This window comes from Nesoenas mayeri (genome assembly GCF_963082525.1).
Source record: "Nesoenas mayeri genome assembly, chromosome: 4".
In the NCBI taxonomy this organism is placed as follows: Eukaryota; Metazoa; Chordata; class Aves; order Columbiformes; family Columbidae; genus Nesoenas; species Nesoenas mayeri.
The window spans coordinates 56,515,557-56,540,481 of NC_137540.1; the positions used below are offsets into that span (position 1 = coordinate 56,515,557).

At 42.2% G+C, this 24,925-nt stretch overlaps 1 protein-coding gene across 3 annotated transcripts in view; it reads right to left on the minus strand.

The window, feature by feature from the left end:
- PCDH7 (protocadherin 7) overlaps window positions 1-3,274 on the minus strand; it is a gene marked incomplete at its 5' end in the record, with an annotated part of 258,888 nt that extends 255,614 nt beyond the window's left edge. For all 3 annotated transcript variants that reach the window (XM_080344293.1, XM_080344292.1, XM_080344291.1), the window contains one exon: window positions 92-3,274. In XM_080344293.1, coding sequence (XP_080200419.1) covers window positions 92-3,274 — 3,183 coding nt within the window. The remainder of the gene's footprint in view (window positions 1-91) is intronic.
- Between the last annotated feature and the right edge of the window lie 21,651 nt (window positions 3,275-24,925).

Here is a 24,925-nt window from a genome sequence, read left to right on the forward strand (position 1 = left end):
GTGTGTGTGTATGTACGTGTGTATACGTGCGTGTCGAGGGCTGAGCGGGGGGGTGGGCAGACCGCGGCGGCCGGAGGCGCAGCGCTCTTACCTGCTTGCTGTACTTGTTGCTGGCCTGGCAGCTGTACTCGGAGCAGTGGTCCGACCCGATGGAGATGTTGTCACCGGCACCCACGAAGGTGTTGGCCGGGGGCAGGTCCTGCACTGCCTGGTGCTTTTTGCCGGCCGTGGGAGACTGTGGGTGCAGCTGGACGGTGGGCAGCGGCGAGCTCGACTTGTAGTGCCTGGCGAGGTCAGGGCTGCCAGGGCCACCATTGACTGAGCGGTACCGCCCCATACTAGGGCTGTCCGAGAGCTTCTCATTGACACTGTCATAGCGCTGCCCATTGGGCTTGGAAGCCTCGACGGTGACGATGCTGCTGTAGAGGGGCTGCTTGCCCTTCTTGCCTTTCTTGTCCTTCTTGGGCTTCTTGGCCTTGTCATGCTGCTGTGGGGTGAAGAAATCCTCATGGTCCTTCTTGCCAGCCTCGTAGCCATGTTTGCCCTTGGAGCGGCAGTAGCGGGCCATGACCACCACCAGGATGAGGAGGATCACAGTCATGATGCCTGCCACCACACCAATGACTATGCTAAGCCGCTGTTTGCTCAGCTCATAGCTGGGGTCACCAGCAATATCCTGGGCAAGGGGCGTGTGGAGACTGCGGGCTACCTGACTTTCCACCACTGTGGCATTAGACAGGCTCTCGTTGACGAAGACATGGAGCAGGGCAGTGGTGGACTGGGGCGGCTGCCCGCTGTCGTTCACCTGTACCACAAGGCGGTGCAGGCCGTAGTGCTTGGGGGCCAGCTTGCCCACTAGTGACACCACGCCGCTGGCTGGGTCGATCTCAAAGAGTTTGAAGGGGTTGCCCCCAACTATGCTGTAGTTGAGGTCAGCGTTGAGACCAGTGTCAGCATCGGTGGCGACCACTGTGGCCACCACAGTGCGCATGTTGCTAGAGGGTGGCAGCACAGTGTAGGAGCTGTTGCTGGGGAAGGTGACTGTAGGCGCATTGTCATTCTCATCCATCACGAAGAGGGACACAGTGGCGGTGGCAGAGCGTGGCGGCTCACCTCCATCCACTGCCTTCACTTTAAAAGTGTAACTGGTCTGCTGCTCCCGGTCAAAGGAGACAGTGGAGAAAATAGTTCCAGTGTCATTCTCAATGGAGAAGATGCTGGCTGCCTGGTCATGGTCACTGGGCTGGATGTAGAGGCTGAGTTCTGCATTGCGGCCCTTGTCGAAGTCCATCACAGTCACCATGCCCACAGGACTGTTGGGCTGTAGGTTCTCCTTCACATAGAAAGTGAACAAATCCTGCATGAAGCGTGGCTCATTGTCATTGCGATCTGCCACCCGCACCACCACGGTGGTGGAGCCCTCTAGTGATGGCACCCCCTTGTCCCGGGCCGTCACCTGAAATTCGTAGGTGTCACGTTGCTCACGGTCCAGCACCGCCAATACCGACACGTCCCCGGAGTCAGGGTCAATGCTGAAGATGCCACCTGGTGCCTCAGAGGAGAGGGGCGAGGCCTCCAGGGAGTAGGTGATCTCAGCATTCTTGCCACTGTCTGCATCTGTGGCAACCACTGTGGCCACCCTCTCACCAGGCAAGTTGTTCTCTGGGAAGGACACCTCCAGCACAGCCTGACTGAACACGGGAGGGTTGTCATTAGTGTCTCCAACCCGCACCAGCAAGGAGTTGTTGCTGGACAAGCTGGGGCTGCCCGAGTCCACAGCCACAATCATCACATTGTAGTCACGTACAGCCTCGTAGTCCAGAGGGGCCGAGGTGTGCAGGAAATACTTGCGCTTGTTCTGTGGCTCCCCTTCGCCCTCACTGGCTGGCTTAAGCTGGAAGGGCACATCTCCCACCACGGTGCAGGTCACCACACCATTTTCACCTTGGTCCCGGTCTGAAACCTGCACCAGGGCAATTGGGGTATCCACCAGCACATCCTCAGCCACACTAGCCACCCCATCCCGGAGCGGGATGCGTCCAATTTTCCGGATGTCAATGGTAGGCACGTTGTCGTTCTCATCACGGATGTTCAGCACGACCGTGGCCTTGTCTGTCTTGGGGGGCTGGCCCCGATCTCGGGCCATGACAGTGAAGCGAAGCTGGTTCACCTCTTCACGGTCGATGCGGTGTAAGACGCTGAGCCAGCCGGAGGTCTCGTCCAGCCTCAGCAGGCGCCTGACAGACTCAGTGGCCGCCCCGAAGACGTACTCGATCTGCCCGTTCACCCCCACGTCCAGGTCGGCGGCTCGCAGCTGCAGGATGGGGGTCCCGGGGCTGCTGTTCTCTGCCAGGTCTGCCTCATAGACACTCTTTTCGAAGCGGGGGCTGTTGTCGTTCACGTCGGTGATTAGCACTCTCAGGATAGCCTGTGAGGACCGCGCCGGGTCGCCACCGTCCCGTACGCGGAGGCTGAGCTCGTAGGAGTCCCGCTGCTCCCGATCCAGCGCCCCCTTGACGATCAGCTGCGGCTGCTTCTCCCCGTCAAGAGTGTCGGCCACCTGCAGCTCGAAGACGCTGCTGCGGGCCGCCGCGTCCGCCTCCTGCCGCCACTTGCTGCCGCCGGGGTAGAGGGCGCTCTCGGAAGCCCCTGAGACCGAAGCCCCCCCGCCGCCCCCGCCAGAGCGGCGGCCGCCGTCCCCGCCAGGTTCCTGCAGCAGTTCGTAGCGCTCGATGCCATTGCGGCCGAAGTCCCTGTCGGTGGCTGTGGGGAGTAGGTAGAGAGTCCCCACAGGCCGGTTTTCCTCCACGGTAAGCGTGAGGACAGGGGAAGGGAAGGTGGGGGTGTTGTCGTTGATGTCCAGGATGATGACCCGGCCCTCGAAAAGGTCCACCCAGCTCTGCGAGGGGCCGATGACCGACACCTCGAAGTCCAGGAAGCACTCGTTCTCGTCGAAGATCATCTGGCACTGCGGCAGCTTCTCGCGGTCGATGCGCCGCTCTGTGGTGCTCAGCTCCCCGGTCATGTTATCGATCTTCAGATAGTCAGAGCCCGATTCCAGGCTGAATGTCACCTCTCCGGAGCCCGTCACGATTCCCAGGTCGGAAGCCACGTTGCCGATGCGGATGTCGGCGGGTCCTTCCTCGGCCAGCCGGTACCTCAGGAGCTGCTTAGCCGCTGCCAGGCTGACCCAGAGCGGCGGAGGCAGGAGGAACAAGAAGCAGCAGCAGCAGCAGCAATGCACAAAGCCAAGGAGAGTCTGCATCTTCCTCATTTTACTGGCACCGAAACCCCCTCTCCTCTCACTCCCACCTGCCCCCAAATAAACTCCCCTGATAAGCCAACAGAGCGGTTGAGCTTCCGAGTGATCAATTATAAAATCCTTCTATTCCTGGAAACTTATTGTCTCATGGTTGGCGCAATTGGTGGTCAAAACCCTGCTGCTGGCTCCTCTGCTGCTCTCCCTGCCTTCCAGTGGCGATATACTTACAGTTCATGGGACAGTGTATTTTGCTTTTTAAAGATTCATCTCGGTAGACAGGATGGGTTTTTCCTTCTCCTCCCCCTTCTCCTCCTCCTCTCTGATTTTACTGTAATCACTTTGCAAGGTTTGCAATAAAAGCAGGAGCAGCACTATGCGATTCGAAGCCCCCCAGGTCGTCTTCTTCGACACTAGAGTTAACTACGATTCACACTCTCTCTCCTCTCTCTCTCTCTCTCTCTCTCTCAGCCGTTTACGACCAAGGCATTAGCTTTATTCTTCCCCCTCTCTGCACACACAGAAAAAAAATGTGATTCGCTTTATTCAAAGGGCTTGTGTCCGAGAAAACTCCAAATCCTCTTAGCAATAGGCAGTTATTAAAAAAAAAAAAAAAAAAAAGGTAAATAAAAGATAAAAATCCCAATAATGTTGCTAGCTGCACAGCTGATAGGAGAAGAACCCCGTGTATTACAGAGCAGTCCACAGAATATCCCTTTTGTTTGGCAAAAAAGCACCCAAATCCATCTTCAGAGATCGCCTAAAATGTTCAGCTCTTTCTCCGGAGCGGATTTTTTTTTAACAACTCTGCGCAAGGTCATTAGTCACAAAGCAACGATACAGAAACTGCGGAAGCCGTTTGCCCAGAATTTGCAAGGCTGTAGACACGAACATACACACACAACAGTCCCAAGTTTGGTTTGCATCCGCAGTTTGTGTGTGTGCCTTACCTGCATTTGCACTGCATGTGTTGTAGCAATCTGGATCTGCAGCACTGAGAGCGATTCACAAATGAGATTGCAGTCTGTCTCTCTCTCTCTCTCCTCTTCCTTCCCGTCCCAATGCAGGTAACCAGATCTGAACTTGATCCTTTCAGTTCAAAGGTTAGCAACAGAACTATGGTTCCAAAGGCGATTATTGGTCTCTCGTAAATATACCCGGAGCGGAACAAAATGTAACTGGATCCCCCACGTGAATTAACACAGATTCTGAATTACATCCATATAAGCGGAATGGCAAAGGGGAGGGGAAAAGATCCACGACGCGATTAAAAAAAAATTACAGAGTTCTATTTGCAAATAAAATTATATCAGTCAGTTGTTTCCTGTGATCTGCACCGCCACAGTGGGTGAAATCTGCAATTGTGTATTCCCTCCTATGTCTTTCAGAGAAGTGTGGCTCAGGCGCTTTCACGGCAGAGCGGCTTGTGCTTTAAAATGTTGAATGGCAACTGAGAAGCTTCCCACTCGGAAGGAGAAAAAAAAAAAAAAAAGAAGCAGTAAACCGGCAAGTTTGCCCAAAGTGGTGGGAGCTGCTGAAGCCTCTCTCAGTAGCTCTTCCCTGAAGCTGCAGCACCAGAGCCGCCTGCGCTACATACACACAGAAAGAGAGAGGGAGAGAGAGAAAGAGGGAGAGCGAAGAGAGAGCGAGCGAGAGTGAGAGAGGGAAGGAGGGGGGAGGAGGAGGAGGGAGCACGAGTCAAGCGCTGCACTCCAGAAAGCCCAGCCTTACCCTCTGTCTCTGCTGCTGCTAGTGCTGCAAGTGGGATAGCTGCTCATCACAAAACACCAGTTCAGTCCTCAAAACCGATCCTCATTACACGCCCGAGTGTTGCCGCTGTTGCCTTCTCAAACCCGTGATCTGTAGTGATTCTCTCCTATCCTTTCCCTCCCCACTTCCGCCGAAGACTGTAAAGCGAGCAACGATCTTTAAAGCTATTATTTTTTCACCTTTCTTTTAGGCAGAGCTAGTGCACGTTCGGGGCTCTGCATTTTGCCGAATCGCGCTGGTAAGAAAACTCGTTTCGCACAGATTCCCACCTTTCCTGTCGTGTCGGTGCTTTTGTGAAATAGCTGCAGTCCCTGTAACTGCACAAAACTCAAGGGAGGAAGAGGGACTGCCTTAGATCTCAGACTTTCGTCCTGTTCCCCAGTGCTGTTCGAGCCTTTTCGTCTTTGTGTTCATGTTATTGCTATTACCATGATTTGAATGTGTCTTTTCAGCATGTTTGTGGGTTTCCTAGGAGAAAAAAAAAAAAAAAAAAAAAGCCTCGGAGAACATGATCAGGCAGGGGATGAGAGGGTTAGTAGAATGAACACATGTAAGAAGTAACAGATTTATTTCTGAACAGAGACTTACTGCTTCGATGATTGCTAAAATGCTAAAATGTAGCGTCACCTACCTGGGTAAGTGGGAAATAAACTTCAGCGTTAAAGCTCTCGGCTCAACTTTGTTTATTCTAACGTTCGCTCCTTCTTTTGACTTTGTGCCATTTAGTCGCCTATGGCGTTTGCTTACCCCTGTCCTTGCGCCCTGGGTGATGCCTGGCTCCTGTACCTGTCCTTTCTATTCGGATTCCAGAGGGAAAAAAAGGGAGACTGTCAGAAGAAGGAGGACCTGGGCGAGCATGGGGCAGCCAGTGGGAAGAGAACCGGCGTGTGTGTGTGTGTGTATGCGCGCAGCGAGGGGGAGGCAGGAATCCAGCTGCTCTCTCTCCCCTGTGAACACATGTGGGAAAACAAGTTATTGCCCGTTCTGTGTGTGCGTGTGTGCATTCCTCCTTTTAAATGGTTATTTTGAATAAAGTCGCATGCAGAAGAATGTAGTGAAATGTCTCTCTTTCATCGCGATGACATATTTGAAAGAAAAGCGGCCGGAAATGTTGAGGTGGTTCAAAGCAACGGTCACAGCGTGTCTTTGTCATTTAGGGCGGTGAGTGAATGTGGGAGGGAGGGAAGGTTGCCACCTCTTTCTCTGGGGAGTCCGGAGGCACAGAGACGCAGCGTCGCGCCGCGTGGAAACGGTGCTCGGGAGTGAGTGAGTGATTGCTGCTCTCCCCGGGGGACTGCAGGGCTGCTTCTCCGGCGGCGGATACGGCCCTGGCCCGGCCCCGGTGGCTCCCGTTGCCTCCCCAGAACAAGAAAACCCTCCCCCGCCGATACTGGAGACACTCGGCTTTATATCTGCAGCATCAGCGAGAAAGCCCGGCTCGGCGCAGACTCAGTGTTCACAGCCGCAGTCCCGGACGGAGGAGGGGGGCTCGGGAGCTCAGCATCTTCGCAGCGGGTTAAGTAGGATTAATACCAAATCCCTATTATATTTGCCAAGCAACTTGAATTTATCAAAATTCCCCCTCGCTGTTCTGGAGCTCCGAGAGGAGGAAATTTTGCCCACAGTGTAAGATCCAGACATACCAGTACGTAGGAATACCAGCATACCGCATTGCACTGGCTCCCTGTACTAGCCATGCAATTGCAACCCGAAGCTCCTGCTGTTCCATTCCCTTTGTGCTTTTAAACTCAGCCAGGAAACTTAATGTATTCGCCAGGAGAGGGGTGGGATGAAAGGGCTTTTAACCTCCCCGCCATAAACTTTAACAGGATTCTGGGCTGTTGCACGGCATGGGCACCTCGCCTCTTTTCTGTGTCTCCTTCCCCGTTGCCTCCCATGTCTACTTTTACTACGGTCTGCTTTGCGAGAGCCTCTTTCAAGTGAATGAGTGATTTCTTTCTCTTGCCATGTGCAATCGCTCCCCCTTTCCCTTCCTACCCTCGCTGGCCTCTCTTACACACACTATGCCTTTCACATGCGGTCTGCGCCCCCCGGCCCTCCTCCCTTTCTTTTTTTTTTTTTTTTTTCCCAGTGTCTTCACATGCAATCTCTTTCTAAATGTGCAATGTCTTTCCTGCTCGGGAGCACTGCGTCCTTCACAGTGGATTGGTTCCTCTTTCGGAGCAGAGGTAACGGCGTGTCCCCCTTCCCCGCCACTCCCCCTTCCTCCCCCTCCTCCTTTCCTCCCCCAGGACAGGCGGCCGGCGTGGGAAATGGGCCCGACGTGCGCTGCATGGTGGATGGCGGCGCGGCTCCCGGTCCACGTGCCCTGGCTGCCGGGAGGGGGAATGGGGCTGTGCTGCCTGTGTCCCCCCTCTCCGCATCTCGCTCGTTCGTGCGGGGGTAGAGGGGAATCATCCCCGCCCCGTCTTGCCGCCACCCAGGACTCTCGGTCCCGCGGTCAGTGCGGGGACAGCTGTTCGGGTGTCGGTAGGAGCAAGCCCAGCTGTTTCAGGCGGGGGAGGTTTGGCCCTCTTGGTGAAATCTGTTGAGCAGTGTAACTCCAATCCACCCCCCTCCATCCCCCGTCTCCCTCTCTCTCCCAGATGCACATAGACGCCCACACGCGCTCAGACACGGCACCGCATTTGTCCTCCCGATCTGGTGAGATCAAGTGGGAAGCGGGATCACAAATGTAATCGGCTGTAATAAATAAAATAGCCCGAGATGCTGGAGATATACAGAGGGGAAATAAGAGCTTGTGTCCTTAAAGGGAACATCTGATAAGGCCACCGACGTGGCATCTTGCGTGTGGGAAGGAATCCGTCTTCCTGACATTCGCAGCCTGCTGTACGTGGGGAAATCCTAAAGCAGCCTGGGAGCTTCCCCAGCTACTCTGCATCCTCCCCGAAGCTCCCTTTCCGATGTTCTGCAGCGAGGCTTTGTTATCATTGTTGTAGCTGCTTACTGGAAAGACAGAGGTCCTCGTTAAAATATGCAGATGCAATTAATGGCTAGTTTATCTGCATTTCTTGGTGGAGCCCGGTTTCTGCCGCCGGCGTCCGAACTCACGTCCGCAGTTGGCGCTTTCAGCCCACAACAATTTGTTTTTCGCAGTTCAGGAATGTCGGTGGCTCTAACTGGAAAATTGCTTCTGGGATCTGCAGTGGGAATCCATCTCGGATTAAAGAGAGACAGATTATTTACATATCTATACCACTCCAAACACTAACAGATATACATTAACTATTATTATTTGCGCTCACACAAATGAAGAAGAAGCTCCCGAAGGAAAAAAAAAAAAATCGGGTGGACTTCCAAGTAACATATTCATAATAATACGAGAAAAAGGTTAAATACAGTAAACATGACAGCAAATTCGAAAGCAGAGGAAAAAACAAGGACACAACCCCCATGTTAAGCAGTTAAAGCCATTTGATGGAAGAGAGAAACTAACTCAAGAACTCCACCAAGGGACAAACAGATGAAATGACACCACAACAGCATTAAACCTGCGTTGACCTTTCATCTTTCTAAAGTGTCTTGCTGATGTGGTGCAATTCTGCTGTGATCTCTTCACCTCCTTTCCCTACCACAGTCTCCCCCCGGCCGCTTCAGAGCTTCCTTAGTTCGTTGTAGCAAATATACTGGGAGGTCGGCTGAATTACAGGGAGTGCTGACACTTGCCCGGTGTCTTTCACAGCTTTGCAAATATGCCTGCTGTGTAGTAGCATGTAACAGGCAGAAGTGATTAAATTATTCATTGCAGCAACAGCCTTTCTGATGGACATTAAAACTCAGGAGTTTAAATAAGGAAACCGCAGATTTACTTTTAAGCAGATAACAACTACATCTGTGCTTGTTTATAATAACTGAATGCTAGCTAAGTATGGAACCAGACACTTTGTTTAAATCCTCCCTCTTTTACTCTCTGTGAGAATTTTGAGTTAGATAATGCACCATAAAAGTTGCTGAGAGAGCAAAAATAATCTGTGTTGGGTAACAGTGGTTAGATCTCACAGGATTATAATTGCTCTATTCAAAATAAAATGTTGTTGCACAGGCATAATTCTATCAGCATTTCTGAGTTCTCATATTTATAAAGACTGATGAAAAGTAATATTTAGCAAAAGTGGTTGTGTTCTGTTGACTAGCTAGGATTTTTTGCAGTGTATACATATTCTTTAAAAATAAGAATGATTGAGAGTTTTGGTTTTTGGTTGGCTTTTTTTTATTATTTTTTTTTTTTTAGATGACATTATTCTATAAAATCTGTTATGAAAGGTCTTTTACAGAGCGGTGTTTCTTTTTTCCAGATGTTGATAAAAAAATCTAACCATTCAAAATAATGCAGAAATGACAGACATATTATGATAAAAATTAGAAGGAAAGATTGATGAAAGGTCTTAAAAAAACATATGAATTTTCATGAGGGAAGGCATATTTTTATTAGATTTATGCTTCACATGCAACTACTGGCTCTCCTGGATTTGCAGAGATGTAAATGATAGTTGCACGGAGCCCCATTATTTTATGGATTTATTTTTTAATTATATTATTGTTCAGTTTCTCTAAATGTAAATTAAACTAAAGAAAACAACAACAACAAAACAATATTAAAGTGATTTTGGATTAATTCTTATCAAAAATAGAGAGAAATTATTCCTCATTAGTATATATTCTACATAAAGGGATACAATGAGACATTCAAGGGAGATAATTAAAACTGCATTTAATTTAAATGGAATGTATGAGAACCAGGTAGCACTGACAAAGAAAGAAAAATGTATTCATTGTCACTGAAAATATTGAATGGGTACAACTGATATGCATTTGAATTCATTAGCAGAGAACACCACAGTTACTTTTGGAAATTATGTAGGATTTTTTTATATAAAGTTTCCAAGCTTTTTATCAATAGTGAATCCACTGAAGGTCTCAAAGTGCTTTGTAAATTATCCATATGAGATAAAATTAGGTGCAATGACCTTCTTGGTCAGCCAGCAAGCCACTATCAAATGGGTGTTGACTGGATTAAATTTATCGGACCACAGTTTTGCACTTCTATAGTTTGTTTAGTATATTCTGGATTCTCCTCAATATTTGTCTTTGAATAAATGGCAATCGTTTGCACTTTATTTGATGGACTTCTGGAAAGTCAGAGAAGCTCATTATGAAGAGAGTTTAAAACAAGTTTGTGTTCCAGAGAACTACAGATACCAAGGAAAGTCTTGCACCATGAAATTTGATGGATAGTAGTAAAATACACTGAACTATTATATATATATTGAAATAGTGTTATTCTTAGCTCCTGTTCCCACTTATTTCTGTCAGCTATCCCTTATATACAAAACTGAGTTTACAGATTTGTTAAAACGATTTAACCTCTAGGCTTCAAGGCTTCCCAACTTAATATTATTTTCCAGTTCAATGCTCTACGTTTTTTGTTTGTTTGTTCATTTTTGTTTTTGATTTTTATTATTTTTTTTTCTAGGATGCTGCAGATACCTTTGTTGTGAGTGAAAGTTTTCCTTAATTTTTAAATGAGAATCACCAGATTGTAAAATCTTTCTCTTTCTGATATTCTTAGTGTACCCTGTACAGCTTTAATTTATTATTAATATAATTCAGGATAGCATAAAAGATCTGGCATGTCTTAATGAATCTACTGTTCAGCTGCCTGTTGAGTAGAAGGGAAAATATTCATGCAAGATGGCAACTCTGCAGAGTTCAGAGGATGAACCTTTGGCATTAAAATTCAAATGCTGTTATAGATAATTGAATTCTGTGGTGCTCTATTCCCTTCTGTAATTTAATGCCAATATATGGTATTGGCTATACTCAACGTGTAATTCTTAAGTCTACACATATACTCACTTACTTATTTGGGAGCTTTAATGTTTCTGCCTACTTCATCAAAAATAATCATTGCTCTCCAGCTGAAATAAGGGTCATATAAATACACAGTTATTATAAATTAAAGAAATAAAGATGGTGGCAAGGAAAGTAATTTAGTATAGGACCAAGGTGTTGATTGCTTATTGGACAGTTTTTTTGGCCTTGTTCTGTAATGATCAAAACTTCTTTACTAGGTATTTAAAAATGTTAGACTTGCCATTTCTTTTAATATGAAAAGTGCAACATTAAAACCCTTAGAGGTCATATTGTTATAATCCTGTTTAGCTGTACAGTGTAGAAACATACAATTTCTTCCTTAATCTTTTGTTTGACCTTAACAGAGGCATGACTATTCATTGGAAAAAAAAGTAAGGAAGATTCACCTGCCACCATCCACTCTTAATGGTGAGCAAGAAAAAGAAAGTGTGAAGAGATGGAGTCACTTGCACCTTTCCCTGACCAAGATTAAAACATAAACATATATATCCATGCCCATGCTGCACAGGCCCAGTGAAAAGCTTTGGTATTTAGCCAAAATGAGAACTGGAGGCTGGGGAAGACCCTCTTTATATCACCCCAAAACAGAATCCTGTAAGCTCCAACAGGAAGCAAAGTAAAGCCAAGTTTATCCAGTAGGCCAATATATTTTAGTCTGTTAAGCACTGATCTATATACTGATACAAGCCTGATCAGCGTCGCTTCTGAAATATTTTGCACTGTTACCTTAATTCTCAAAAATAAGAGTGAAGGGGTTGTAGTCATCCTTTCTGTGGAGAAGGTTACGTAGCGTGTCTTTGAAATAATTTTTTCTCCTGCTGCCTCTCTTGCACTTTTCGCTATGCACAAGCAGCCATACTTCTATGCATGTTTTAACTGTTTTGCAAAGTTTCTTGGTGATCATCCTTTGCATAATTACATTTTTAGCTTCCTTTGTAAGAGTAATAGGTACTCTACAGAGTGGGTTTTTATGACCTATAATATATCCAGAGGAAGAGAAGTACTGATAAGTTTCCACATTTTTCATCTTCTGATAGAAGCCTCACATATCTTCCAGTTCATTCATTCTGTGAGATGATTAAAAAGTTACTCTTCAACAAACTAAACCTCATCCAGGGCTCAGCAGGAAATAACTGCAATCTAAGCACATGAAAGAACAGACAGGGCAAACCAAAGTATACCTCTTCCTTTGCCTTTTAAGATCATGGGAAAAAAGAGAAAAGCAGTCTAATATTGTGATAAAACTGGAAGCCTGCAGCAGCTGGTTGATGGGGAAGGATATAGAACCTAATTCAAAGCACACAGAAGTCAATGGAAGTACTTTGACTAAATAAGCTTTGCATTAGGCACCTAGTGAGTGAATGATGTTTAAAGCATTCATGTAGATCTTAAACAGATGAGTGAAGAAGAAAATGTTGTGCATTTTAATCAAAATAAATGCCATTAAACCACTTGGTGGTGTAAATGCTGTTTTGCCTGACCACAGAGATCATGTTTATGACTCAGAATAAACTGGCAGTGCATCCTAGGATGCTGAGTCCTGTCCTTCACTACTGCAAACACTCACATTATATTAAAAATTTATTTATTTATTTATTTATTTATATTATTCTTATGTTGATATTGATTTCAAAGTTTAATACAGCACTACAAACATCTGCAGGCCCTATTTACCCATTCATGTGTTTACAGAGAACATTTGTCTCACCTTAGTTTTGTTGCAAAATAATACAAGAATTTTCTGTTTCCTCTCAGAACGTATGTTCTGTATTCCTGACATCACGATGACAGACTTCCACTTCACCTTCACTTTTGTTTTAGTGAAACTTTCAGTTAATGTGGAGAATAGGAATTGTTCATGATTTCCATCACGTCGATGTATTCTATGTGATGTAATAACATTAAACATTTTTTTTTTTCTCCAGAAATACCTCGTGTAATATTCCATGTCAGCATTTTTCATAGCTATATCATGTTTTGGTGGATGACAGTTCCTCTCTAGTAGATTGGCTGGATCTTCCTTTTTCTCTGACATTTCCAGCTGATGAACTCACAGTTTATAGCTGAATATCTTGTTACGTTGCTCTTTTATTATAATTAATACTATTAGGTTTAATTCTATATCTTTTATATAAGACATCAAGGTCATATGATTCTTCCTATATGTTTTTTACAATTTAGATGATTCTCAAACTTGTTTTACTAGGCAATTTCAGCAGCATGATTCCAGTTTTTGTGATCTAGTCTTTAAATGTCATAAAAGTATATTGCAAGACAACCCATGAAGAATCCCTTAACAGCTTTCATGTAAGGATGCAAACACGTAACATGATCAGTTGTCCTCTCTTGATTAGTCAATTCTTTATCTTCTCAATCTTAACCAATATTTTTCTTATCAGATAGTGTCAAAAACTATTTTGAAATCCAGATAGGTGAGATCTCGACATACCTTGTTTAGAAGATAAATTAATAAAGATATCAAGTAAATGAAACATGTAGATAGATTTTATTAAGTTTACTTTGTACTTCCATGCCACTAGTCATTCTTTGCTTCAAAATTTACTCTGAAGCTTTGCATTCTAAATCCATCTAAAATTAATACTATTTATTTCCCCCTTTCAGCTTTGCTTCTCAAATACATCTAGTCCATTTTCGATTTTCCATAAATTCTCATCCTGATATAATTGAATCTTTGTTCTAGACCCATCGGATTAATGTATTAATTCCTTCAGGATTCTGAAGTGAAGGTTATCAAGACTCTTTGTTTTGAGTACTTTGTAGTCTTTGAATTAATTTCATTTCAGATGTGATAATTCTTCTTTCATACCTTTCCTCATTTCAACATCACAATGCTTTTTGAAAGCTGAAACAATGTATAACTTATGTGGGTATCTCTAGGGTTTGTTTGTTTGTTTGTTTGTTTCTTTGTTTGTTTCTTATATATAACATATTCTGCAAAAGGCAAGTCATTGCTTTTTAGCAGTTTTCCGAACAAGATCTGAAAGTTTAAATTTGAAACTTTATTAAAGTCTACAGGGTGATATACTATTTACATATTCTGCTATTTTGCCACTGCATGTCTGTGTGTCTGTCTTTTTTATGTATTGCCTACATATTGTCTATATCATTCATCTGTGAGTTCATTATTTTAAACCTCTGAATACAGTATCACAGTATCACAGTATGTTTGGGATTGGAAAGGACCTCAAAAGATCATCTAGTCCAATCCCCCTGCTGGAGCAGGAACACCTAGGTGAGGTCGCACAGGACCCTCAGGTCCCTTTCCCCTACACTGCTCTCTAATATGGAATTTCCCAACCTATACTGGGACCTGGGGTTGTTCCTGCCCAGATGCAGGACTCTACACTTTCCCTTGTTAAATTTCATTAGGTTATTCCCCGCCCAACTCTCCAGCCTGTCCAGGTCTCTGGATGGCAGCACAGCCTTCTGGTGTGCCAGCCATTCCTCCCAGCTTAGTGTCATCAGCAAACTTGCTGATAGTACACTCTATTCCCTTGTCTAAATCGTTAATGAATATATTGAATAATATTGGCCCCAGTACTGACCTCTGAGGCACTCCACTAGATACTGGCCTCCAACTAGACTCCGCACCATTGACTACCACTCTCTGGCTTCTCTCCTTAAGCCAGTTTGTAACCCAGCTCACTACTCTATTGTCTAGACCACACCTCCTCAACTTAGCAACTAGGATGCTGTGGGAGACTGTGTCAAAGGCTTTACTGAAGTCAAGGTAGACCACATCCACGGCTCTGCCATCATCCATCCACCTTGTTACATTCTCATAAAAGGCTATGGAGGTTGGTCAAGCATGACTCACCCTTGGTAAAGCCATGCTGACTGCCCCTAATAACCCTCTTATCCTTGATATGCCTTGAGATGGCACCAAGGATAAGCTGTTCCATTACTTTCCCAGGGACAGAGGTGAGGCTGACTGATCTATAATTACCCAGGTCCTCCTTCTTGCCCTTTTTGAAGACTGGAGTGACATTTGCTTTCCTCCAATCCTCGGGCACCTCTCCCATTTCCCAAGACTTGGCAAAGATGATGGAGAGCGGTCCAGCAATGACTTCAGCCAGCTCCCTCAGCACCCGCGGATACATCCCATCTGGACCCATGGATTTATGGATGTCCAGACTATTTAATTGCTCCCTAACCCAGTCCTCATCGACTAAAGCAAACTCCTCCATTGACCTGGCTTCATCTGGGGTCTCAGGGGTACAGGGCTCCCCAGGACAGCCTCCAGCAGAGTAGACAGAGACAAAGAAGGCATTCAGTAATTCTGCCTTCTCTGTATCTTCCGCCACCAGGGCACCCACCCCATTCATCAGTGGGCCTACATTGCCTCTGGTATTAGTTTTATCCGCTATGTATTTGAAAAAGTTCTTTTTGCTGTCCTTGACCCCTCTCACCAGCTGTAATTCTAAGGAGGCCTTGGCTATCCTAGCTGCCTTCCTACATCCTCTAACAGCAGCCTTATATTCCTCCCAAGTGGCCAGCCCCTACTTCCATGACCTGTAAACTCTCCTCTTCCACTTGAGCATAGCCAACAGATCCAACCATGCAAGCCTCCTGGCTCCCTTACCTGATTTCCTACGTGTGAGGATGCTCTGATCCTGAGCGTGGAAGGAGCAATCTCTGAATGCAATCCAGCTATCTTGGGCCCCTTTTCCTTCAAGCAGTCTTGCCCATGGAATTTCCCCCAGCAATTGCTTGAAAAGGCCAAAGTTAGCCCTGCTGAAGTCCAGGGTTGCAATTCTACTCGCTATTCTGCTCCTGCCACACAAGATGCTGAACTCCACCATCTTGTGGTCACTGCAACCCAGGCAGCCCTCAACCTTTACTGCTTCCACCAGACTCTCCTTGTTAGTGAGGATGAGATCCAGCAGCGCATCTCTCCTAGTCGGCTCTTCCACCATCTGCATGAGGAAGTTATCATCAATGCACTGGAGGAACCTCCTGGACTGTGGCTGGCTGGCTGAATGGTCCTTCCAGCAAACATCAGGGAAGTTAAAATACTTCATATTAAAAGAATACTTCATATTGAAAGAATACTTCATATTAAAAGAAGGCAAATGAGATAGGTAGATCATTTGGGATAAAAGAGACTGTATTTGACCAAAAGGAACTTAACACTTTGAAAGAGCTGAAGAGTGCAGAGATAGAGGGAAAAACAGGTGAAAAGAAACTGAAAACATGCTTGGGTTTGGCATTTTACAAGAACAGACCTGTCCAGAATGTCAAAGGTCAATCCAAACGAAAAGAGATAGTACCAGTTACCAGATGTTACCAGGCCAAGTATACAGAAAAAAATATATATCTATATAAAGTCCCTGATGAAAAAGAAAAAGCCATATACTAGAATAAATAATTCCACAAAGATTCTTCCATCAATTACTTGGGAGAAATTTAGAGAGATAGATTAGAAAGAGAAGGTTAGAAGGAGAGTAGTGGGGAAGTGAAGATTGGGAAGCCTATTTATTTATTTATTTAAAATCTTGTAAACAAACACAACTTACGTTTTATAATGGAAAAGTGAAAATAAACAGGTTTCAGAAAGCTGAGGGTGTTCCAACTTTCATTTTAAAACTACACACCAATACAGCTGATTGAATGTATTTTTTAACTAAGATACTTCACTCTTTTTTAAATTAACTTTTGGGGTTTTCTTTTAAAAACTTTCTGTCATTTTTCTACTAAACTTCCCCCCCCTCCTACTGCTCCAGGTAGATTGTATGGCTAGTACTGTGGTTTAAAGAGGATATATTTAATTTACTACACTTCCAAAAAGTTAAAGAATGCAAACTCATGAGAAGAGTTTTCATGGTATCATCTAATGTGTCATTCTTGGAAGAAGTTATTGACTTAACTTGGAATTATTACAGCTCTGAAAGTTATAAGGAAGAATGACAACATCAGCTATTATCACTTCATGACACTCCAAACAATATAACTGTTTTTGTTTTGTTTTGTTTTGTTTTAAGTTGCTTATTATTTTACTGAGCTTTAACACATAACTTCTTCTTCCCAGGTCTGAAGCTATAGCTAAAATACTGAAAAAATTCAGACAGATTCACTGAAATCTGACGATGAAGCTGGATTGTTTTACTCATGATGATATTTATAGACGATTTTATTTAAATAATTTCAGCACTTTCATACATTTCACTATGAACTTGAGCTTTCAAGAGGCTAGTTTTTGTGAGCATTTCAGCAATCCACTAAAAAAACCTGATTTTTGCTTAAGATTGGTAAAAACTTTATATTTTTTAGAAAAAAAAAAATCCCCAAAGATTTGATTCATATAGGGTGTAGCTCAAAATGTGGATGGCTAATAACTTCTTGATAATTTCAGGTTTTTGCCCAGAAACTACTTTCCTCTAATGTTATGTGACCTCTCTTTTGGGACATAACCTTGTGGAGCAGGAAGCTGCAATGTTTGAACACAGAGGAATGAAAGTTAGATCTGAACAGAGAGAAAAGGATGAAGAATGGTTGTTGACTGTCCTAAGTAACAATGATGTCAAAAGATAACAGTGAAATTTACCCTAAAATCATCCCATTAATGCTCTCCTTAAACAATGGTAACACTCAGCCAATCAAAATGATTGGTCCTGATGACCAACCATGTAAGTGTCACTAACATCACATATGATTAAACTTTTGTTCTGTTTTCAGTTTGTTCGGTTGGGTTTTGGCTGGGAAATTGAGTAGAAAAAAAAAAAAAATCAAACCAAAACAGTTATTATCAAGAACATTACTCATATTGCCAGATCAAACACTCAGAAGTTAGAAAATGTTAGAATATTGTCAGCAGACCCTTAATTCGAATGCCATTGCACCATCTATTGCAATGTTTGATTGCAATCTTATTACATATTCATGTACATTTTGTCCACTGGATTTCAATTTGTAAATAAATAAATAAATAAAAAAACAAAGAAACAAATAAATATTAAAATATTAAACAGATACATTTTAATAAATTAAAACATATTTTATTGAATTACACAGAACAGGTTGGACTGTAAGATAAGGTTGTACTTACATAAGGTTGGACTTAGTAAGAAACATTATTATTATTATTATTTTTCATGTTCAGGCCTTATTTACTGCACACTGTTCAAATAACATCCTGGTCATGGAATTATTAAATGTATTTTTTAATATGTACTTCATTGTGTAAAAAATTCAAAAAGATTATTTAGTTTGGGAAGAACTGTACTCTATTTGGGGTTATTGTGATTCCAGTATTACAAATAGGAAGGTAATAATGAGATGCAGGTCAAAAATGTCCACAGATTTAGGATATCTAATTTGAGCCTTTTAGGTCCATAATTTAGGGGCTGCTTAGAATTACATAGCTTTTACATGTACAACTCAAAACTTTCACTGACATAAGGTGTCCCTAAGAATGTTCACTGTTCTGCAAATCAGTCTCAGGATTTTAGGTAAAAACTCAGAAATAGGTGAAATCACAATCAAAATGTTTTATTCTGTGACTCAATATCCTGGTGGAATTCTATGACAGGAGTGTCAGTCTCCAGCTTTAAATACGATGTTTTAATGCTATAAAATACTGTTTTCCTCTTTGATTTCACTTCAGGAAAGGTCAGTTCTGTAGAATGAATAAAGTAGGGGTCTTGAAGGGAAAACATATGACTCTTATCAAAGACTATGTCAGACTGCACAAGTACAAGTGAGGGAAACTATGTTTCTACCTATAACTTCATTTTGATAATTTTCTAACTATGAAATGAGCTTTTAATTTTTTCTTTTTTAATATTATTGTGTGGCATATAGTAATTTCTATTGCAGACAGAGGACAGCAAAGATCCTTACCTCCAGAAAAGAAAATTCATTTAGGTATACAACACTTTGGAAAAGAAGGAACTGAGGTGGGGGGAAAGATTCTTGAATAAGCATAAGTGGGAGATGCACAGATGGTAGAAGTTCCCAAATGTTCTACTCTTCTCTCTGGGCATCTTTTGCTACATAAATGTGTTAACATTTGTTAGAAGGCATGATTAAAGGCTTTATAGGCTTTACAGATGGAATGTAATTTAGTGGAAAGTTTTGAAAGATAGAAGATTCACACATGAAATGGTTTCCATGAAAGGAATTAGAAAAGGGGAGGTCTAGAGAGGCAACATAGACGTAGTGACAACTAAATATTGTTCTGTAAACAAAAGTTTGGTTGACCAGTTAAATTGCTTTCAGTAACTTTACTGGGGTCAGGTTAGGTTGGAATACCTATCTGTGAAATAGAAGATCTGAGTCATTTCCCTTCATCCAGAGATATCTCTGTTTTTTTCAAAGGAATATATAATGTAAAACATACCTGCAGATCAAAAAACTTATTTAAAGCTATTTGACATACAGCCACCCTATACTCATTTAAGCATCCTATTAGGCCACAGAATTAGGAACGTGTTCTGTTCCTCTTTTTCCTCCAGCAAAACTCAGTTACACTTCCATCCTTCCTCCAACTTGCAGCAAGCCTCATGTCCACTATGCTATATGTCATGTAAGAGGATAGCACCTTGAACACAAGGGTCAACAAACTTGAGAATATTTTCTTGTTCAGGGAAGTGAAAGAAAGTCATACCAGACAAACTTATTTACCTAGGCCAAGTTTCAGAGATTCTTACCCAACATATATACATGTATGTGTATGTATATATTTGTAAATATATGTATATTTGGTTACCTGATAAGAATAGAAAATATTGGACAAGAAACTGCTGACAGATGTAAAATCCTATAAACTGTTATAGTTGTCAATAGGACATCAAAATTATTTATCAGTGTTATACAGATATGGTCAGTTGCCTCAGATTAGATTCATCAGTAGAAAGACTTGGAACTAGTAATTCAGGCTACTTTTGTTTCTGTTATATGTACATTAAAAGCAGAAATAGCAACTTTTTAGAAAATAGTTTTGTTTTTAATTAGCAAGAAGGACTAGACCTCAATTATTTGCCTGTAGAAGAATGGAAACATCACTACTTGTCCTCAGTCATGTTGGAAATATAAAGTCTGAGAATGAGAAGAGTCCAAGTAATAGTGCGTTTCTACCACACAAGCGCTTTCATGAAAACCACCATTCAAGGCCTCTGTCATATCTGACTTGCTGATTCAAAAAAACTGACCTGAGCCACACTGAGAACGAATGAAGTACTATTTTAAAAATAATACTTTGCTCTTTATAAAGGGAAAATAAAGCTTTTAAATATTGAGCTCTTGCCTTATCTTTGCAACAATAACATTTCTGTTAGTGATTCTTCATTAAATCTGATTGCAAACTGGAGAGATACAAAAATATTCCAATCTTGTGGCTGTTTTGTGTATTTAAGATATATTTATGAAGAAAAAAAGCATACTTTTCCAAAAAAGGTCACATTTCCATTTTAAAGAAGAATATCAGAGAGCCAGACTCTCGTATTTGATGTACAAGTGTACTGCAGTCAGAATCTTACTTCCTTGTAGCCTGCTCTTGATAAGGCATTTTGTTTGACTGTCTGGTTTTCTTCAGTGTTTTATTACCCCGAGCTGTCTGTTCTTTATAAAAATATCTACACACCAATTTAAGGCATTCAGAAGTCAATCAGTTGTAAATGCAAGTGTGTATTATGAGACTTTCCTTCCCTTTAATGCAATTAATGAATATGTTCCCATGACTTTTAAATGGACTGGTGCCTCAGCACATTTTCAGAATTACTTTATTTGAAAACACTTCCATTTATAATGGGGCTTAAATCTCATTTCCCTCCATATCTACCCTCACTTAGTCTTTTTTAAGGCCTCTCTGTAAAAAAAAAAAAACAACAAACTATGTATATATATATATGTATCTCAGCTGCTGCTCCTCCTCTCAATGCTTTCATAGTATTAGTAAGAGCAGAAACCAACTGATGCCTCACTCTGTTGCTCATACAGAGACAATATGCAGACACTGCACTATCCTCCATTCCTGGCTGAAGAGCTCTGTGCTACCGTTTCATATTGTCTACACACACCGCTTCTGCTTCATGCGTCTGCTAAATCTTAATGCCTCCCTGTAGTCTCTGCGACTTCACATTTTCCCTGTAGGAACCTAGAGTAAGACAGGTAAAGATTCTCTTAATTTCAAACTACTGCAGATCCTAATTGGAAAAGAAAAAAAAAAAAAAAAAAAAAAAAAGAAGTTGTCTGAAATAGTAGTACAGACACAGTCCTGGATGACTGGAAGGTGAGAAAATAGAAGGGAACATAAAGAAGGTGAGAAAAGAGGTGCAAGTTATACTGTATGACTGTGTCCTTTACTTGCTGAGTCAGCAGGAAGCAAGAGCTCTGCAGGGGCACACTTAGCCTTCACATTTCTCCACAGAAACCCCATCTGGCCAACTAAATTGCCAGCAATTGAGAAGACATGCAGGAAGCTGTATCCAGCTATTCTCATTCAGTGTGAAGGTTACTGTGTTATGGAGGTAGGGGGAGAGCAAATAAGGAAAGCATTATAAGATTGTGCCTCTCACATACAATAAAGGGAAGCATTGAATATGTGATCACTTTTATTCTGTTCACTGTGTAAAGAATTAGAAATTCTGGGAAAATTTGGCTACTGTTTTAGAAAGACCTAACATCAGGCAATCTTGGAAAGAAAAATGTTCATCAAGAAAAAAGCTAAAGGAAATTGAATAATCAAATTTTACTATAGAACTTTGTATTTAAATTTGAAAATCAGAAGCTTTTACTTGTAGTCTTTCTGTCAAGTCATCTGAAGAAAATTTCTTGGAGCTCTATTTGGCTTTTGCAAGGACCTCTAACTTTAACCTCCATTCAAAAGGCCTAGAAATATAAAATGCCTTCCCTTGGCTTCTTAGCATGTAATGTTCTCTCAAATACAAGTACTGAACTGAGATATAAAACAAAGAAAACTACACCAACATTGCATAAAAGCACCCAATAATCTATGTGGGGAAAGCTCCAGAAGAATACATCAGCTAATGGTTTATAAGAACAATTAGTAAAACACCAATTGCAAATCATTCCTTCAGTTCAATGTTTCCCAGTGAGTGAGGCTGCTTTAAGTAGAGCAATGTGCCAGCATTCAAGATGAAGCACAGAACAGAATATAATCCAATGAATGTACTAACTTAGGTTTTGTGCCCAGTTTGACACTGCCAGCAGTAGCAAACTGAAGGAAAGGAGATGGTCAAATACAGCAGTGTGAAAAAATGGGAAATGGGATAGAAAAGCTTGGTGTCAGTGTTTTGTCTCTCTGATCACAGGAAAATGTATTAGATAAGCAGATATGCCTTTGTCATACCACTTCTTTTGTTGTCCAGTGCTAGTTAGAATTTGGTGTCAGTAGGTTGTGTTATCCTGAAGATCTGAGATACTCTTAGGTGACTAGGTGTCTTGATGTTGCCTTATTGATCGAGTCTTCACATCATCCACGCAGTTTACAAAGGGATCAGTTTTCTGGTTGCAATAGGGAACAAGTGATCATTCAGATTAAAGATTGCCAGTCCTTGGTGTTTGATGTGAAGTATTTGGATTTCAGCAGGAGAACTTAAATTTTAATTTGATAGTATTTTTTTTCACTGTGTGAAACTTGTTTTCCATAAGGCTCCCAAAGCTTTGACAAATGGTTACAAAAATTATCCCAGGAGCAAATTAGCCAGCTGTTTATAAGCACACTTACCACCCCCTGAGTTTTGAAAATCACCAGTTCCCAGCCAGTAAGGTTGGAGATATGTGTCACATCAGCAGTGAAGCAGAGAGCTGAACAGAAAATAATAAACTTCCCTCAAGGATGATGCAATATACTTCATTCTATTAATGAGAAGCTGAAGATAGATATCAACTTTTCTACTATCTTGCAGCTATTAAACATGTACTTGGGGCAAATTTCTACTAGTCTCAGTTAATTTCAAAATTTTTTTTTTTTAGTGAATTTTCCTTTCAGCTAAAGTCTTCTTAGTAACTGCACTTTTCTAAAGCAGGATACATGTTTTGGTAGACATAGCAATGGAATGCAAGGTTGCTGACAAGGATGCACATCCCGTGAGAGGGGTAAGCAGGAGGTGACTAAAACTAACCAAATATTCCATGCCATTCACATGATACATCATATAAAAGTGGGAAACCATGAGGATCTCATCCTTTTTCCCTATGGCCGACATTCGGAGAGGACCTTGCGAGTCATCCCTGCGAACTGAGGCCTAGTGATAGACTGAATCCAGTTCCAGTTTGCTTCAGAGTCCAATCCAGGACTTCTGAGTGCAGGCTCTGCTGCTGCTGGAGCAGTGCTGATCTTTGCCAGGACTTTCAAGATTGGTTTTGTATATTTTGTATTATTTTCTTCATTTTATTAGTAGCATTAGTAAAACATTTTTAATTTTTTTCCAATTCTGTCTCTCTGTCATTCTTTTGCCTTCTAATCACCTGTACTTACTGGAAAGCAGGGGGGAAGGGGGCCGCTAAAGAGAAGCTAGGGGGAAGAGGGGATTAACGAAGCAACTGCCACGGTTTATTGTCACCCTGCAATCAAACCTTGACAGCCAGAAAATATAAAGAAATGGACAATTGACTACATTCTTCCCAGCAATGTAGAAGTACTGATGAATGTTAAGTCAAGTTCCAGTGAATACTGAAGAAAGAGTGTTACAGAAGCTGACTTGCTGCTAAAAGCAAGCAGAAAAAGTAGATCTATTAGGCTTCTTCTAGAAATTGTGCTTTATTTTTCTGCAAAGATCACATATTAAAAATATATATCTATAAAAATAAAATAAATTTTTAAAAATCCCATGTAACTGCAGTACTAAACTTACTGCATTTCTGTCCAAAATTCATAATGGATACAGATTCAGGCATATTCAGTCTGTGTTTGCAAAAACTGTGTACCCAACAACAATGTTCTTATTCCACTGGAATTACAGTCTCTCAAGTATTGAGTCTGAGTATATAGGTTTATCTTTGTCTTTTTGCAATACAGCAACTGCAAGACACTATGCATATTTAAAACCATGTTTTGATCCATTGTACTTACGAGTTAGCTTTTGAAGTCTGCAGGACATGTCAGAGTGGAAGTTTAGAGCCATAATTAGGTTTTCTGCTGCTGCCCTCTGCCACTTTAACAAAGTGCTTTTATTTTTTGCTGCAAAGATGCCTTTCTGCAACCACATATGTGTGATTTCCTTGCAAAACCTTTGGTGGCAAGATATGATCAATCTCATGTCCTTTGTCACAAAGAGCTTCCTGGGGAAAGCTGAGGCAGACTGACTTTTTCTCCAAGATTCAGTTCCCCCTTGCTCACTAAAGGATGGCCAGAGTGAGCCCATTCTCCTGTGGACTTCAACTTTATTCCTAATTCATCAACAGATGGCAGTAGAAAACTCCCTACCTAGCTGTCTTCAGACCAAAGGCCTTACAAATGACCCTAACAATAACAAAGGAAGAAAAGTCATCCAAACCATCGCTGCCTAAGTCTTCTATGTATACTGTGCTTTAAGCTGTTCAGTGCAGTGCAAAAGCTTCTTAAATATTAATTTTATGCTGAGTCTACATGACCAGAAGCAGCTGCTGCTTTTGGAATGACTAGCTTTCCTGTTACCTTCTTCTGTTTTTAAATTATTCTTTTATTGATGTATTTTATTTTTCTAGTTGTGAAGGAGTATATTGAATATAGATTATAGCAAATAATTTACTTTTCCCATAGATAGATTCCTGCAATGAAGAGTCAGTTCTGTAATCTCAGTAAACACTTTTTCAAATGTCATCATTACAGTGATAGAACAAGTAGTTTAGTAAGCAAGTTTTTGAGGCTTGCCTCACTAGATTTTGGCATTTCATTAATTCCTCCCCGCTCAAATCAAGTAGATGGTATAATAAACTTAGTAAATTCTTTATATAGATTGAAACATTAAGATGCATGGCATATACAGTAGTTTCTTATTCCATTTTTTAAAAGATGCTGATGTCTTGGCATTGCCAACC